The 17,559-nt window shown below is 40.9% G+C and overlaps 2 protein-coding genes across 2 annotated transcripts; both read left to right on the top strand.

Moving 5' to 3' along the window:
- The first annotated feature begins 505 nt into the window (after positions 1-505).
- On the top strand, positions 506-9,111 carry LOC108893306 (LIM domain kinase 1). Its single transcript, XM_018691220.2, has 15 exons — positions 506-791; positions 3,326-3,464; positions 4,149-4,258; positions 4,396-4,569; positions 4,675-4,780; positions 4,918-5,189; positions 5,261-5,450; positions 5,571-5,657; positions 5,866-5,997; positions 6,085-6,144; positions 6,248-6,313; positions 6,857-7,043; positions 7,351-7,406; positions 7,502-7,659; positions 7,775-9,111. Exons 1-15 carry the CDS (start codon positions 748-750, stop codon positions 8,328-8,330), a joined length of 2,337 nt encoding a protein of 778 aa, XP_018546736.1. The 5' UTR covers positions 506-747; the 3' UTR covers positions 8,331-9,111.
- A 2,871-nt stretch (positions 9,112-11,982) lies between these two features.
- On the top strand, positions 11,983-17,557 carry septin4a (septin 4a). Its single transcript, XM_018691219.2, has 11 exons — positions 11,983-12,480; positions 14,267-14,363; positions 14,459-14,545; positions 14,650-14,773; positions 14,882-15,016; positions 15,097-15,214; positions 15,720-15,821; positions 15,916-16,012; positions 16,095-16,257; positions 16,413-16,515; positions 16,598-17,557. Exons 1-11 carry the CDS (start codon positions 12,142-12,144, stop codon positions 16,667-16,669), a joined length of 1,437 nt encoding a protein of 478 aa, XP_018546735.2. The 5' UTR covers positions 11,983-12,141; the 3' UTR covers positions 16,670-17,557.
- Positions 17,558-17,559: the final 2 nt, after the last annotated feature.

The raw sequence follows: 17,559 nt of genomic DNA, 5'->3' as shown, positions 1-17,559 counted from the left end.
TTTAGTTATTTCTCTGGTGCCTTCAAGCAAAACAAATAGCAGCAGAGCCACACTCACATGGATAATCTGAGAGGATCTAAACTTCATACTGAAGTATCAATGGTTTATTTCTTCTGATTTTGAGCTTGTTGCACTTTAAACTGAATTCTCAGTCTTTGTTTGTTGTGTGTGATGAATAGAGCGCTTTACTGTAGGATCAGGACAGTGCAGTAATTGGGGCATTCATAAAGAGATTATGCCCGTGCTGATGGGAACACAGCTCAGTCCAAAGCACACAGGCTCACTTACGCTCTCACAACACTTCTGAGAAAAACAAGACTTATATCAACTCACATTAACACTCTCATATGTTCACCTTTAAGAGTCTGTAAGCTTAACTCTCCCACACTCTTTGGACTCTGCAGAAGAGTGTAACTGTATCTAGCAGAGGTCTACATACTAGAGGGAATGGGAGGGGGAGGGTGGAGCAGAACTTCTTCACTGGGATAGGTCTGTTTTCCCGCAGCCAGCAGAGGGAGACTGGCCAGCTGGTGTCAGTGGGTCAGAGCTTTTTCTCACACAGCTACTCTGCACATTAGAGAGGGGACTCATATATACAGGAAGCCTCTGAGCGCATGGAGAGAGAGAGAGTAAAAAACAGTAAAAGACAACACCTGCTACCGAGCCCATGAAGTTAATAGACTCCTTTCCTAACTGGGTGGATTGTCTCTGAGTGACAGTTGTCTATTGGTGAGCTGACAGGACAGAATGTCACGGCGGGACCAGAGGTTTCGGAGAGGAATGAAAGGACGGTAAGAGCCACTGTTATTAATTGATGAGATGTTAGATGTGCGAGTGAGAGAAAGAGTGTGAAAGAGCGGGTGAAAGTCAGTAAAGGAGAATCAAAGAAAACTGTAGCTCAACATCTGTGATACTTCCTCAAACAGAAGTCTGTTGCAAGAGACGGACAGATACATGAGCAAACCCTGCTTCCCCCAATCTTTGTACTTTCACATCAGCTACCAGAGTATGTGAATGAGTAGTTTATGAAACCATAACAATAACAGGCAACATTACTGCCTTGTCAGGTTTTTAAGCAGCCAACAGTACAATACATAGCTACACTGTTTATTTTGATTCCTATGTGTTATACCCCACCAACAACTACTCTTCCTCAGGTCTATATTAAATACACACAGATTAAACTCCAAATGCTCACATTTAAACCACATATTAACCACACTATTGAAACAATATCCCTGTAACACCCGAGACAATACAACTGGATGAAAAACAAATGTTTCCGTTTATAAAAACTACAGTTTTTTTGTAAAAGGAAGTCCTGCAGGGCGTCACAGAAAGAACAGGGAGGAAACCATTGCAGGAGAATACGTCATTTGACTCTTAACATTTGACCTCGGTTAATGTCCTGACATCATGACATGTTTGTTTTATGCACACCTGGTTCTAGTGTTGTCCACGGCTCCACTTTTAGTAACACAGAGACAGATCTCAGAACAGAGAGGTGGTTCATGAATGGCTAAAGATAAGAGTGAGATGCAGCACAAGCCACATGAGGGGAATAATTTCAGTACAAGAAACTGAGAAATGTGAGGCGATGGGTGGCAGTAGAAAATGGAGAGAGAAGAAAAATTGTCTGGGTATATGCCTGTGCTGATTCCAGGGGTTTCTCGCAACCAGATGTTGAAGTGGAATCACAGATGTGAGGCTGAAAGGTTCCACGTCCGTCGCCAGCAGCACAATAACAAAGACAGGAGGTCAAAAATAAACCTGCAGCTGTCTAAAGGTTTTATTACTTAATTATTTCCTCTGAGATCTGCCTCTCATTCGTTACTAACAGTGCTTTCCATGGTGCACTATATCCCCAGCATCTGTAAAGACTTGTGACTCCTGTTAGTGACTGTATTTAATCTCCTGAACCTAATGTTCCCTACCACAGCTATAGTATCAATCGAGTAAAACGCAGATGACCATATTGATATTCTCTGTTAACAAATAACACAAAAAGGGATATGAAAGTAACTAACATTTGAAATTAAGAGAATTACTTCCAACCAGGACCATGATTATTACCACTTTAAGTTATGTAACAAGATTTACACTGATGACACAATTAACTATTTTCCTAATGTATTCAAGAAGACCCTGACTGATAAAGGTTGACTGATGACAGTGAAATGTTTTGTCTCTTACATTAGAGAAAACTCTTTCACTTCATGGCTTCAGTCACAATAGTAAGTCAACCTTTTCATTCCCTATTGTAAGAGCAGCATGGCATTTAGAGTAGAGGCTGGGAGAGAGGAAACATGGAGCTGTACTCTGTCCAGGAAGTCACCTCCCACTCCTGCTGCCTGCTGTAGTGCTGGAGAGATAAGAAGGCAGGTTTTTATTGTGCATAGGTATTATTCTACATCCACTTGTAGCCAGGATGCCACAGTTTGCCTCAGTTTGCAAATTTTAAAAAGGACTGAATGTGAATGTGAAGTTGTTTTCTGCATTTGAGGAACTAGCAGGTTTTGTGGCAACTGTCGTAATGTGTTTAGATCTATTGCAATCTTTGTGTGGGTGTGCCCATTAAGTTATAGTGTTTCTGTGAAGACATGTGACTGACTAGTGACCCTACATGAGTAGTCCTTTTGTAAGAGCTCTGTGAAGATTCTCAATTATCAAGGTCGACAGAATTCAAGTACTACAAGAATCTACAACCAAGTCGAGTTTCAGTCGATTTAAGTCAAGTCAGTTTTATTTATATAGCTCCAATTCACAACAGAAGTTATCTCGAGGCACTGTACTGCATTTAAGCCTTCTCAGAGTGCACACACAAGCACTCTTTGTCACGGTGACATCTGTGATTTGATATCTGTAATGCATCATTTCAACACCACCCCTGCAGTGAAGATAACTGTAATTTCCCTGTATGTGTGTACTGGACAAACAGCAGCAGCTTGATGTGTCAACTTCAACTTTGTGACTAATAAAAGCATCACATTGCCACCCAACAAGTCCAGAGAGGAAAAGGATCTGGGTGTCGGTGACATACTGTGTGTTTAAAAATAGGCTAAACTGAAGAAAATTATTTATGGTCCAGCTGACCTGGAAGTGTTCTACCTGATCCTGTGTGAGATGATCTAACAGGTCGACTTTCCTCAAGTCTCATGTGTTCCATCATTGATGAGGCTCGTGTTACTTTGCGTGAACACACCACTGGAGTGTCTATTGTCTTACAGTCCTACCCAAACCTTAATTTTCTCTTGTTTCTTCTTACTGCCAGCTCATTGTTTCGCCATCCTACACTCTCTCCTCTCTGTTTCCCTCTTTACTGTAGGTGTTGTGAATGTGGCTGTATCCTGTCTCACTGGTACTATGAAAGAGAGGGACAGCTCTACTGTAAGAAGCACTACTGGGCCCGTTATGGAGAGCACTGCCACGGCTGCAGGGAGACCATCGCAACAGGACTCATTATGGTGATCATTAAAATGCTTCATGATCAAAATGGAGGGTTAAAGCTTTATACAGCAAAGCACTACAAGACTACATAAGAGGAAAGCCTCATTTCCTGACTAGTTTTTTTCCCCTCTGGTCTTATTTTGTGATGTTGACTAGCATCCCATTGTGATTAGTCACAAAATCACAGTTAAAGATCCAACAAACTGTCCCGAGCCAAAGTCACCTTGGCAGATAATCCTCCTTCCTGTTTTTCTGCTAACTCGATCCAAACCCTTTTGAACTCAGCCAGTAGCCAATTGATTGTTAGTTGATGTGCCGGTTTAAAAATAGCTGCTTAATTGATCAGTCAGAACCACCAGTTGTTAAAACTATCAAGTGACAATGCAAATCAACAAATATGTACATTATGTAATATTCGTAGATAATATTACAAAATCTCAACATGTTACAAAGAGCTTTCAATACATTCAAAGTCTTCCTGCTTCTTGGTTCCCTCCTAATATGAAAATAAACATTTTTTTCCCCCACCTTTAAAAGAGGAGGAAATCCTCTGAAAACATCCTGACACTAAAAGAACTCTTGTAATTCAGAGCTGGATGTAGCCCCTCGAGTCTAACCCCAGATGTCACATTGTACAAAACCAATATTATTCCCTTGGCAAATTCATTGTGTTTGACCAGACTGCCTCCCTGCATAAACAGGTTGCTGGAGAACAAAAGTACCACCCTGAATGCTTCACTTGTATGAACTGTGATATGTTCATTGGAGATGGAGACACCTACACGCTTGTCGAACACACCAAACTCTACTGGTAAGTTCGAAACAGAAATTTGAAAAATGCTTGATGTGATACATAGAAAATGTATAATTACTGTTCATACAGGTTTCTGATACTAATGTGTCTTTATATAATATTTGTTATATCCCCATATTTTTTCTACTCTGCAGTGGCCACTGTTTCCGTCAGGGTGTAGTATCAGCTGCAAGGTCAGCTTCTCCACTCACCAAGAGTCCCCACATGGTGGCGCTGGTGGAGCTTCCCCCTCTTACAGTTGGAAGACGAGGCCTGACTGTGACCACGGACCTCAGCCAAGACAAAAGCCCTCTCATCACTGTGACTGAGTGAGTCTCTAACCAAGCCCAAAAACCAGTCCAAAATCCCTTCCTCTTTTTCTGTCTTACCCCACTTGTCCTCCACCCATTCGCTTATTGTCACTCTCTCCTCAGGTTAGACTCAACTGTCCTCAGCCCAGACCTGCTGTCCTCTGTCCACACTGGTGATCGAGTGCTAGAGGTCAACGGCATTCCTGTTCGCAACATTTCCCCAGATGAGGTAGGCTTCAAACCACCTCCTGATTTAGTAATAATATCAGTGGTTACACCTCCTGGCCTCCACAAAAACATTACTTAATAAGTAATTCTGAGAAACCACAACATAACCACATGTCAACGCAATATTCTTTCCTCCAGATACACTGTGTGATTGAGGACACAAGCAGACCCCTGCAGTTGACCATTGAACATAACCCACAGGCTCCTGATGACGTCCTTCATTCAAACAGTCCAGAGGACAACAATAGCCGTCCTGACCCTTGCGTCCGTGACAAACTAGCTCCAACCCACAAACTCCCGAGTCTAGAGGAAGAGCCAAGTCCAGGGGAGGACACAGATGAACAAATCAGGATGAGCCACTCACCGCCTCGGCACCAAGGAACCACTGGAGTGCGATCAAGACACATCCTGTAAGTGCTGACCACTGGAATACTTTGATTCATTATTTCCCCCTCTCTCTAAGTTTTTCTTTCCTTCCCAGGCGCAGCTATAGTATAGATAAGTGTCCTCTGTCCCCTGGAGGACTGCCACTTTTATCTCAAAGGAGAGACATGGTTCGCTCAGAGTCTCTCCGCGTGGACCCTGGAGAGCGGACCCACCGCATCTTTAGACCTTCAGACCTCATCCACGGAGAAGTGCTTGGCAAGGGCTGCTTTGGACAGGCTGTCAAGGTACATTGTCCCTTTCCTTTTTTGATGGATGACCTCCTCAAAACCTTTCTTACAACTGAATTCATAGTTTTCACTTCTTCTGTAAGACTGATTTTGACAAGCCAACTTGTCTCTGTTAAGGTAACACATCAGGAGACAGGGGAGGTGATGGTGATGAAAGAGTTGATCCGTTTTGACGAAGAGACACAGAAGACTTTCTTAAAGGAGGTATAGTAGTGGTCACTTTTTTAAGAGACTATAGAGCTACAGAAACCACAGCACATATTAAATCTATGTAAGGAAGATGGCTGCAAGAAAACCGGATTTTATTAATAATGTTCCCTAGCACAAGAGTAGACTATCTTGCTATCTTACATATGAGCTATTTTCATGATGCTACAATGTCATGATCGACGTTTGCTATGAATTTGTCCAGGTGAAGGTGATGCGCTGTCTAGATCATCCCAATGTTCTCAAGTTCATTGGACTGTTTTATAAAGACAAACGAATAAACTTCGTCTCTGAGTACATCCAGGGCGGATCTCTAAGAGAGACCATCATAAAGATGGTAAGTTACGATAGGTTTTTATGTTTCCTCATGAGCACTTTCAGAGTATACAGACATTGTATGGTGACCACAATACTTTTGTTGTAGGACAAGGACTTTCCCTGGAGTACAAGAGTAGGTTATGCCAAAGACATTGCAGCTGGAATGGTGAGTCTTTCTGATCAATACTCTTAAAATAAATATTAAAATACAAAATCATCCCTTCATTTGCTACCGACTTTATCTAATGTATACCATCTCTCCTTCTAAGGCCTATCTACACTCCATGAATGTTATCCACCGAGATCTAAACTCATTCAACTGCCTGGTCAGAGAGGTAGACAAGTGGTCCCATCACATTCAATTTTTCTTTAGCTTTTTCTTGTTAGATTTTCTTGTTAGATTTACATACATTTTTCTTGCATACATAATTGATGTCTCGGATGACAAAAAAGAGGTCAAAACTCCACTTCAAGTAGCACTTGTAGAGGAAATAGCACCTTTATCATCAGACCAACACCTTTCAGCTTGTGGCCTTTGTTAGGATCATTCATGAAGACCACAAACAGAATGTGTTTGTCTCACAATAAAGTTGTACTTTCTACTACAAGTGTTGCTGGAGTTTTGACCTCTTCAGACTTTCCCTCCTCCATGCGCCCTGGAAGTAACTGAATTTGTGCCAAAATTCCCTAATTGGTTTCTATAAGGCTGCCAAAGAAGCCATTAGGTTTATGGGAAATTTGATCTGTATTATAAACAAAAGCAGACCACCAAAATGTTGCTGCGTATTTGATCTTTCATATAAAAACAATGGAGCATAACTCCCTCATTAAGTGTTCTTACCATTTCTTTCTCTCTCCCTCTCTCTCTGCTCTTTTAGAACCAGTCTGTGGTGGTGGCAGATTTTGGACTAGCCAGGCTAGTGATGCAGGAGAGGAACCAGAGCCGAACCTCTTCTATGGACCGGCCTCCAAGGGGGCCACTGTCAGAGCTTCGTAGGCCTGACCGGAGGAAGCGGTATACTGTGGTAGGAAACCCCTATTGGATGGCCCCTGAGATGATCCATGGTGAGTGCACAAGATTTCAGGCTTGAGTGTTTATCTCTTCACAGCATATGTGTGAAGATTCATATTGGATTTAAATAAAGTGCTGTACATATTCTGGTTTGACATGGGTCTAAATACTCTATATATTCTACACAAAGTTTCTGAACAGTGCTAACCAACTATAACTTTCCTCTTAATACAATGATGATACAAAGTGCTGTAGTGTAGTAAAATATTCAAGGGGGTGGCTCTGTAGGAGATCTGAGACTACAATAAGGTCCAGTAGTAGTATAATAAATACTGATCTTTTTATTTCTGCACCTCTCAGGAAAAACCTATGATGAACGGGTTGACATCTTTTCCTTTGGTATCATGATATGTGAGGTAAGAGCGTCTAAAACTATCCTAAAAATATTATGCACTTGATTTCTAAGAATTCAAAAGATGCCTATGTACATTATCTTTCTGTCTTTCTTTAGATAATAGGCAGAGTGAGTGCTGACCCTGACTTCCTTCCCCGGACGAATGACTTTGGGTTGAATGTAGCTGGTTTCCTGCAGCAGTACTACCCTGCACAGTGCCCCTCAGCCTTCCTGCCTCTGGCTGTCCTCTGCTGTGACATGGACGCTGATAAACGGTATGACTATACAACTGCAGACACTACATTTCTATGAAGCCAAATATTAGCTATATGTAAATATTGCACAATACAGCCTCTCATTACTACAACACTTTGACTTTCACTCTTTCAGTCCTGCTTTTTCAAAGCTCGAGGAGTTGCTGGAGAACCTGCTGATGCACCTAGACATCGGTCTGCCTTTGCGCTCTGAGTTAGAGCAGCTCTCTAAAACCTTCTGGCAGAATCACAACATCCAGGACAACATCCATGATTCTCATGAACAAACCCACTGTTCACAACCACAAAGACAGAGCCCTGACCCGGACAATACAAATAACCACACAGAATCTAATCACCTCACTCAGAGCCAAGACCAAGACAGCATACCTGACAGTCACTCGGACGGACAGCAAAACATGCAGGACAACCATAGCATGAGGACTGAGCAGGTCCACTCCTGTTTGAAGAGAGAATGTATAAACTACTCACAAGATGAGAGCCAGTGTTGCAGGACTATGACAGACGCTGAAACCTGTAAACATGAAAACCACTCAGGACAAGAAAACATCCAACATGAGCCGTCGCAGCCACTGCAGGACAACAGCTCGGACCTAGACCAGTCTAACAGGCACAGGAGGACATGCAGAGCGTTGTGGGACAGATCTACAGAGGACAGCTCTTTTCTCTGATTGTTTAATGTGATGGTGAGAGATGACACGTCTATAAAGCCTATTTTTGAAGGATAATAAACTTTATGAACACAGTAGTGCCTTCTCAAACAATAGAGAGAGAACTGGAAGAATCATAAAGCTATATGTTGGGGACTAATGCATGGACAACCTGCAGAATCCAATGAATACAGATTCATGGTATATCAGAAGTAGTAAAAATGTGTACACAGCTTTATTGCCTAGCACATTTCATCTTAGTCATATTGCTCTGTGAACCCATATTTAAATTGTTTGACTAGAGCTCAGCTGATACTGGAATTAGTTTATGCCCATATTGACATTTGAGAATTTAGCATTAGATACGATAGCAGCATATAGGCTGGTATTTTTTTTTAGCATGTAACAAAAACATTTTTAATAAGGATTCCTTAAATTGCCCCAAAATCTGTCAATGCTAATAAATGGACAATCTACAACACTCTTTCTAAATTACCTCAAACATATTATTGCATCTATGTATTAGTGTCTCTTTACTTATTGGCCAACATCTACAGTATGATAATATTAGTATATCTGTGATAAGCTAAAATTGGCTGACCAGTTTATTGGTTGGGCTCTAGGATCAACTATTGTCAAGAAGCTGTGAAACACATGGCACTTTATACTTCAAGCTACATTGCATAGGTCAATTATTTATCAGAAAGCGTTAATGTATTTTCTGTCAACAATGTTCAGACCACATCGAACACATTGAGCTGTGAAACTACAACTGTATTTAATAAAGAAAATTATAAATTCATATGACTAAATATGAATCACTATTTAGTTTTAAGTGACTCTCTGTTTAATGTACATTATAACATTAACTTGGTTATCAAATACAGTCTTTTTCTAAGGCAGAACATGGAAAATGGCCAGCTATTTATTATTCCTGATGTGACCACACATTTTGGTATTTCAGAGTGTACATTGTTAATAATAGCAATGGATATTAATTAATTATCATTATTAATAATAATAATAATAATAATAATAATAATAATTGAAAACCTGTGTATGAACCAAGTATCAAATACTCTACTCCTGTAGACTTGAATTGTAGCAAGCTAATTAAGCTAAATTGTACCTTTGTAGGAAAGGTAGATTAACGTAACACAGGTTAGCCTCTTGTTTGTGCCTCTCATAGATATATAGCATAGCATCCGTTTGTTTTTCTGCTAGTTCTTTGCCCATTGTGGACGGAAACTAAAATTGAAAAGTTATATTTCGGTTATACGTCTATTTTTTAACTTATGTTGCATTATTTAGCATCATACAAATACAAAAACTATATTTTTAATTATTTCTTAAGCTAGCTAGGTGGCTCCAATGCACAGATAAGTAGCTAGTTACAACGGATTCTAATGGAAAAATATCAAATCTTAGCTTGATGTAGCAATTAGCATAGCATCAGCTAACTAATTAGCTAAACTCCTGGCTGTAGCATTCAGGTCTAAGCTATTCACCATATTTCCACCAAGAAATGGCAAAATCTTAAGGCTGCATACATAGTTCTTTTTATGGATGTTTGTTTAGGTTTTCAGGCACTTTAGATTGTGTTGTAGATTTCATCAGTCAATTCACTGAGTTGTTTTCAAAATAAATGTGCAAAAAAGAGATCTTTTCACTTTGTCCTTAGCCTATGTGTTCTTGAGTATAGTTTGAAAGGTAAAAATGTCAAATTTTATCAATTTTAAATTAATTTTGCACAATAAAGTGTGCTTCCACATCATGGACTTTAAATAAAATAAATGAGACTTACAACCTGGAGCAAGAAAATCCTTTTTAGTAGGGGTATAGTATTCATCATTATAATCATTAAAATGTTGAGTAGTATAAGTGTAGTAGTTTATTTAGTAGATTATTATTATTATTATTGTGTTATTATTGTAGGCTTGTAGGCTAATTGCATCCTGCATTCATTTTGCTCATTGGTAAATATCAGCCCGGTTCCTCTCTCCCACGTCAGAGCAGCGACACCCAGCGGACAGCACCCGGAACTCAGTCTCATACATGGACTCGCACAGACACACAGACCATATGCCTCATCACGTTGAATTACTTCTTGAATAGTTTGGCAGCAGTAGACATTGTAGTTTATCCATTGTCTGCCTCTGATCTGCTTCAGGGACCGTTTGAGAAACCAACAGCAACATGGAGCACATGTCCTCTCCCGTCAGGTTCCGCAGTAATAAAAAAGGTAAGTCCTCTACACTGAACACCTGCGTTTATACACAACTAGGCTGCATCACCGATTTACTAAAGTTACCTATAGTTTCTGGAATACAAAATACAAAAACCACTAAAGCAACCTGCAGTATTCCTGCAGAGATGTGACCTATATAAACTAAGGGAAAACATGATGTTACAGGTCGTTAAGTGTTTATACTGATTTAAACTCCTGCTGCATGTATTTAAGTTTTACTTATTGAAATCAGGAGGTTATAGCTTTGTAAATCAACTTACTGAAATTTTATTATTTTATTTTTTCATGTATTTCAAGACCAATTGTTTTCATTCTGTGTTCTCAAGATTCATCTTATACAAACAATTAATTTTTCCCCTCACGTTTATTAATGCTGATCTCTCAAAAAAGCTGCAACCATCTCAGAGAAAGAGGTAGGACAAGTTTGTAGAATAGACTTTAGTGATAGCATTTATACTGTAGTATCTGTGTGTGTGTGTGTGTTTAAGAGTTAAATCTCCAACCCCCAACCCCGTCAGAGCATTAGAAGCTGGGTTAAGCCTGCTGCAAAGCTTTGTGGGTAATGAGAGCTGACAGGTAGAAGGATGCCAGACAAACCCTGATCAGGCCCAGCAGCAGTGTGGGCCATGCTGCTCTGCTGTCTTTACACCAGGTCAAAGAGATGATGTGAGGACAGTGTGAGGCTGGAGAAACAGAGGGTGGTGTGGAAGTTCGTCTGTTTTAGTCACCCTGTGGGGAAATGAGCTGTGCAAGTTTCAGTTTGATTCACTTGTTCTCCTTCAGTCTGGGTAATAACATCCTATTTGACCCCAGTGTTTACTAACCTCCAGCTCAGCACTGTCTGTCGAACATATCTCCACCCTTCCTGGACAGATGGATGAGGTCCTCTGTAATGGTATAATAGGATCACAGGTCAGGGATAATCAGGGAAGAAAGGGTGTAGTCAGCCACTACAACAGAAGACACAATGCTTGTATTGACATGTTTATAGAAAGCATGGGCCTTACTGTGGCCAGTTATTGAGTTAGTGATTGACTTTATACCTGTAGCGATATCAGTGTAGTTTATCTAAATCACAATACACATAGATAAATAACAACAATCTCATACAAACAGTAAAGGGGGAAATGACCCAAAATCAAAGTGGGATTGCCAAAATATTGAGCTTTTACTGTTCTGTCCGGAATAATCATCCAATTACATTATCGGCTTTACTAAACAACCGATTTAAAGTTATTTATGTGTTGTGGTCAGAGCGCCATCACTGGAATGTCAGGTGTCAAACTGCAGCAGTGGGTGTGACATTTCTCCAGCTCTCCTGTCCATCACTTTGTTTCACCTGAAGTCAGGGTCTGTTCATCTGCAGCCACTAATATTAAAATAACAAAGGCAAATGAAAAAACCTAACAAAGCAAAATTGTCCTCAAAATTTTTCTTTTTATTGTGTCACAGTTTTTCCAAGACAAGTCAGTAAATAGGGATGGTCACCCCCTTTTGTGTTCTTGTGTGTAACTCTGCTGCCTCGTGTCCCAGTTGTCTAGTCTTTCCATTGAGGACCAGGAGGACACTCAGTTTCCGTTTGCCATGAGGGACCTGCCTCCCGTCTCTCAGCCTGGTGAACAGCACCAGGCATCGGGACGCCGGGCACCAGTCTACCACGAGGCAGAGGAAACTGAGACGGCAACCAACGGGAGGCTCCCCAGCCTTCCTGGAACCCCCCCTCTGCCCCGTCCCATCCCCTTCCACCCGGCTGGATCTCCAGCAGTCCCTCACAGACCACATCGAGTGGGAGTGGACGCAGACTTTCAGCCCCTGCTGATGAAGAGGCAGCTTGTCTCTCAGAGGTCTCTGGACTCTCCACTCAGCCCAGCCTCACGTCCACGCAGTCCATGGGGACGCTTTGACCCCTACGACTCTCCAGAGGTGTGTCTCTGTGTGCTTTTGTTACCTGTATCTGTGCATCTTTACAATAGCGTCTATTGTCATGTTGTTTGCCTTTGAGATGTGGTTGTTTTTTGGTTTATGACGATCAAAAAGGTTGGTGATTAGTCAGGTGAGATAACAGTATTTGTGAGCATTAAATATGCATTCCTAAAAAAAAATCTAAAAAAAAATCTAAATATACTTTAAAGGAGCAAAAAAAAACTCTGCACATCTATGAACAAAATCTAACATTAAGAATGATAATAGTACATATATTTTCTAATTTAATAGAATTAAACTGAACAAACACCAACAAACAGTGTAAAAGGGAAATCATGCAAAATTTATGAACTATAAAAATAAACTGTTTCTAACCATGATAAACTATAAAATAAGTAATGCCATTAATCTAAAAGTAATAAACTAACAAAGTCAAGCAAAGAGACAGAGGAAGAAAAAAACTTAACTCTGGATTCACATACAGATTCAGATTTCAGAGAAACAGAGCCCTCACTTTATTTCCTAGTACATCTCCACACTCTAACCCAGACTGCCCAATATAGACATTTCTCTTCCTTGTACCTGTTTACAGCTGCTTCATATACACTTGCACATCACTTAGTTAATACAGAGGTCAGACGTCAACTTTCATTTTCAAAACGGAGCTGCACATCAATGTGGTTAACAAGACGAGAGCAGACTTATCACCTCTGTCCTGCCCCCATAGTTCACCTTTGCTGAGCCATAAATACGAGGGTCTCTAATGCTGGGTCAGAGGGACTGAGGGGCTAATAATACAATGAATACACCAACATGCATGGTCTTTGCTACATCACAGAGGAAATCAGAATATATCTGTGGAGGTTTGACAGACTTATTGATCTCAACCACCGAATGATGACTCAACCAGTTCTGCAGGCTTCTGAGGCCCTTTGTCTAACCTCTGCTCATTTATGTGTCAGGAGTGCTATTAGTCTTTTTTGTTTTGTTGTTGTTGTTTATTACAGTTATTTGTCAGAGACAGTGTGTGGAAATAATTAAATCTAATTCAAAGGGAAAAGATGCATCGTGCCAGATTTAGCTACTACTGCTACTATTTCACTCTGCAGTAAACACTAAACTCAACTAACTACTACTAACTAAACTAACAACTAAACTATCCTAACGAAAATTCACATTTCAATCATTACACTCAACACTAATAAATATAAATAATAATAAATGCTGTGTCTGTGTCATTGAAATGTTGACAAGGCATCACAGTAAATGTATGGTAACCTACTGGTTTTCAAAGTATCAGCATCAGTGCTAAGGCTGAATCGGGATCACAGGGGAAATGACCCAAATGCAGACACATGTAGTGAAGTTCCTTTAAGTGAAATAACAGGCTTACTGGCAGATGAGATGACAAGATGGCAGTCAGGAATCCAGGGAGATAAACAAAGGTGGCTGGTACACAGGAAAGCTCAGGAACAAACACAGACAAACTGACAGGGTGAGGGGAACACAGATTAAATCCATGGGTAACTGGGAACAGGTGACACTAATTGAGGTGGGACAGGAAATAACAAAGACAGGAAAGGAAACACACAAGGGCAGGAAGTAAAATGCTATACACCAGGGAAGTAATTTCAAAGTAAAAGTAATAAAATAATAACAGAGTCCAGACAGGAAGTTGTTTCTGATATGTCTAAATCCATGTTATACTTCAGTGTATGTCTTGATGTGCTTTTTGAACCCATTCAAAATACACACCAGGCATTTTATCACTGTTTTCCTTCTGCAGGATCAGGACAAGGAGTATGTGGGTTTTGCCACATTGCCCAACCAGGTTCACAGAAAAACAGTGAAGAAAGGTTTCACATTTACTCTCATAGTGGCAGGTGAGTCCCTCATGTCTGCTAACTGGGATTCTTCAATTCTTATTCGTGCTACTTCAGGAATCAGGGTCATAGAGTCTCTCTCTTTCCCAATGCAGGAGAGTCTGGCCTTGGTAAATCCACACTAATCAACAGTTTGTTCCTCACCGACCTCTACAAAGACAGGAAGGTTCCTAATGCAGAGGGTGAGTTTATTTAACATTTATTTACACATGGTCCATGTAAATGAAGTAGCTGTTACTAGTAGTACTGCTACTACTCTCTGACATATGTATGTATGTATCTGCAGAACGCATCAATCAGACAGTCGACATCGTCAAACACACCATTAGCATTGAGGAGAAGGGAATCAAACTGAGGCTCAGCATCATAGACACACCAGGGTTTGGAGACGCCGTCAACAACACAGAAAGGTGAGGTCGTGAACTAAACACCTGATGCGCTTTTATTTTGAAATAGCTTGTGTCAGTTCTCGGCCATGGCTGTTGTTTTACTCACTCAGTTTTTTCTGTTTGCATCAGCTGGAAACAAATAGAAGACTACATCGACCAGCAGTTTGAACAGTACTTCAGAGACGAGAGTGGGTTGAACAGAAGGAACATCCAGGACAACAGAGTTCACTGCTGCCTCTACTTCATCTCTCCATTTGGCCACGGGTACACCAACATGTTTTACTTCTGCACATGAATCTAAAGTGGTGTAAACGGTATAAATATGTGTGTTTTTCTCTTGTCAGTCTTCGACCTCTGGATGTGGAGTGTATGAAAGCCTTGCATGAAAAAGTCAACATAGTTCCCATATTGGCCAAAGCTGACAGCTTGACACAAGCAGAGGTCTTCAGAAAGAAGATGAAGGTATGAGATTATAAACACACAACATAAACATGACTGCCCTGAACTGCGACACGTGGATCAAACCACAAAGCACAGCTGCTGGAAATGACAGCAGGTATTGAATCATAAACCAGAGTGTGTGAACCCAATTTCATGGAAATCCATCCAATAGTTGTTACATTTCACTCAAAACCACAAATGTGAAGCTTGTAAAGTTAGCGGATGTCCAAAATCACTAGCATCCATCCTCCAGGGATGAAATGGGTTCAAAATTTAACTTTAATCCATCTAATAGTTCTTGAGATATTTCTCTCTGGACCAAAATGGTGGACCAGTTGACCAACATCCTTCCCTGTAGCCACAAGCCACAAGTGTGGCTGAAAACAAAATGGAAAAATTGACATATTACAGGCCAAGATATGCTGGCTTTTCGGTCCCTGGGTAGCATCTCTCATTTATTTTTATTTTCTCTTTCTTTCTGTTTCTGCCAAACATAATTTTCTCCCATGTTTCCCTTATGCTCCAGATCAGAGAGGACATCAAGCACTTTGGAATCAACGTGTACCAGTTTCCCGAGTGTGATTCAGACGAGGATGAAGACTTTAAGAAACAAGACCAGATACTCAAGGTTTTTCAGTTGATTTCTCACAGTTGAAATGTGCTGTCTCATCCATAATCGTCAAGACTGAGGGTTCATTGTTTCCGCTTCCTCTTCTCTGCAGGACAGCATCCCGTTTGCAGTAATTGGGAGTAATGTTCAAGTGGAGAGTAAAGGTCGCAAGTTCAGGGGTCGTATCTATCCCTGGGGTGTGGTAGAAGGTATTGCACGCCATTATATCAGTATCAGCAGTACAAAGTAAAACCTGTACGATCCAGTAACATGTCATCGTTGCACTGACAGTGGAGAACCCGGCTCACTCCGACTTCCTGCTGCTGAGGAACATGCTGGTGAGGACGCACATGCAGGATCTGAAGGACGTGACGCGGGAGACGCATTACGAAAACTACAGAGCACAGTGCATCCAGAACATGACGCGTATGGTGGTGCAGGAGAGGAAGCGCAGGTGGGTGGAGGCAGGATGCACACAGTCACGGTTTGACTGAGTCATTAAAATTCTGTCTCTGCATTTGCCTGTTTGTGAGCATCCATGAGTTTAACACAAGTAATGATAAGAAAAACTTGTTTGAAATAATGACTTTGTATGAATGTGGATTTTAGTTTGCGTGAGAAGCATCGAGAGGGGAGCGAGGCAGATATTCCTCTGCCGCTGGCCATCGTTGACACTGAGAAGGAAAGACTCATCTTCGAGAAAGATGAAGAGGTACACTTCTCTTACTCATTCAGTAATTTCCTCACTTACAAAGGTAATCACAACTCATTCATTCATTTATTTCTCTCTGTAGCTGAGGAGGATGCAGGAGGTCCTGGAGAGGATTCAGGAGCAGATGCAGCACAGCCAGAGAGGTGGCTACTGATTCCATATGGATACTGATTCTCCAGAGAGGAGACAAATGAGCAGCACCCAGGAACACGGAGGTTTAATGTTCCTGGTTCCCCTGTTTATGAAATCTGATGTCAAAACAGTCAGAACTTATGTCAAAAGAAAATCTGAGGATACATGTAAACATTCCTATGTGTCAGCGCAGAGAAAGTGTTCTGGATTATTGTAGGTTGCGCAGGCTTGCAGAGGAGCCAACACTTCCAAATCCCAACGATGTGTCTTGTAGACTGAGAGCCTGTTCTTCAAACATGGCTTAAACAATTCAGGCTGATCCATCCATCCATCAGTTGGCTGTAATGCTTATCCTCCAAGGGTTGCGGGGCGGCTGGAGTCAACCAAAACAATCCAAACTAATGTGAAATCATCTCATCTGAAGAACAGGATCCTGAGTGTCAAGCAAGCTGATTGGCGGATCCAGCTCCTGTCAATAGGCCGACGTGTGAACTCAAACTCTGCAGAAAGATAAAAAGGTGAGATGAAAAACACAAACTTCTGTGCGTGTTTCGTTAGGAGCAGCCAGGAAAAACATGGTCCAACCTGAAACAGTCACAGGCTCAGTGTTGTGTTTAAGAGCACTTCACCTTTTTTGTTTTATTACTCCAGCTCTCCTCTCCTTTTTATTACTGCATGCTAGGACAACTCCTTACTTTGATAATGATGTAACACTGCCATCTAGCGGTCATTGTAGTGATGTTGGGTTTTCAATAATGTAAACTATATTTTTCAGGTTTTATCACTTGTGAATCACCGGTTGTTTTTCTCCTCTTTTGTAAGTTTGCTGTTTTGTAAGGACAAGAAAATATAAATAAAAAACTTTCTAACTGCAGTTAATGTCTGTATCTTATGCACCATTAAACACAGGAG

The sequence above is a fragment of the Lates calcarifer genome, linkage group LG20 (genome assembly GCF_001640805.2).
Source record: "Lates calcarifer isolate ASB-BC8 linkage group LG20, TLL_Latcal_v3, whole genome shotgun sequence".
Lineage (NCBI taxonomy): Eukaryota > Metazoa > Chordata > Actinopteri > Centropomidae > Lates > Lates calcarifer.
Note: the sequence above shows the minus strand (reverse complement) of the source record. Positions and strands in the feature narration are given on the sequence as shown.

What these genes read in the sequence shown, in the direction of transcription:
- septin4a (XM_018691219.2), top strand. Translation starts at nt 12,142, where the DNA reads ATGAGGGACCTGCCTCCCGTCTCTCAGCCTGGTGAACAGCACCAGGCA. An exon ending in ACCCCTACGACTCTCCAGAG is followed by an intron (nt 12,481 to 14,266) that starts GTGTGTCTCTGT and finishes TTCCTTCTGCAG; the next exon opens with GATCAGGACAAGGAGTATGT. An exon ending in TCCCTGGGGTGTGGTAGAAG is followed by an intron (nt 16,013 to 16,094) that starts GTATTGCACGCC and finishes TTGCACTGACAG; the next exon opens with TGGAGAACCCGGCTCACTCC.
- LOC108893306 (XM_018691220.2), top strand. Translation starts at nt 748, where the DNA reads ATGTCACGGCGGGACCAGAGGTTTCGGAGAGGAATGAAAGGACG. An exon ending in CCTCTCATCACTGTGACTGA is followed by an intron (nt 4,570 to 4,674) that starts GTGAGTCTCTAA and finishes CTCTCTCCTCAG; the next exon opens with GTTAGACTCAACTGTCCTCA. An exon ending in GTGCGATCAAGACACATCCT is followed by an intron (nt 5,190 to 5,260) that starts GTAAGTGCTGAC and finishes TTTCCTTCCCAG; the next exon opens with GCGCAGCTATAGTATAGATA.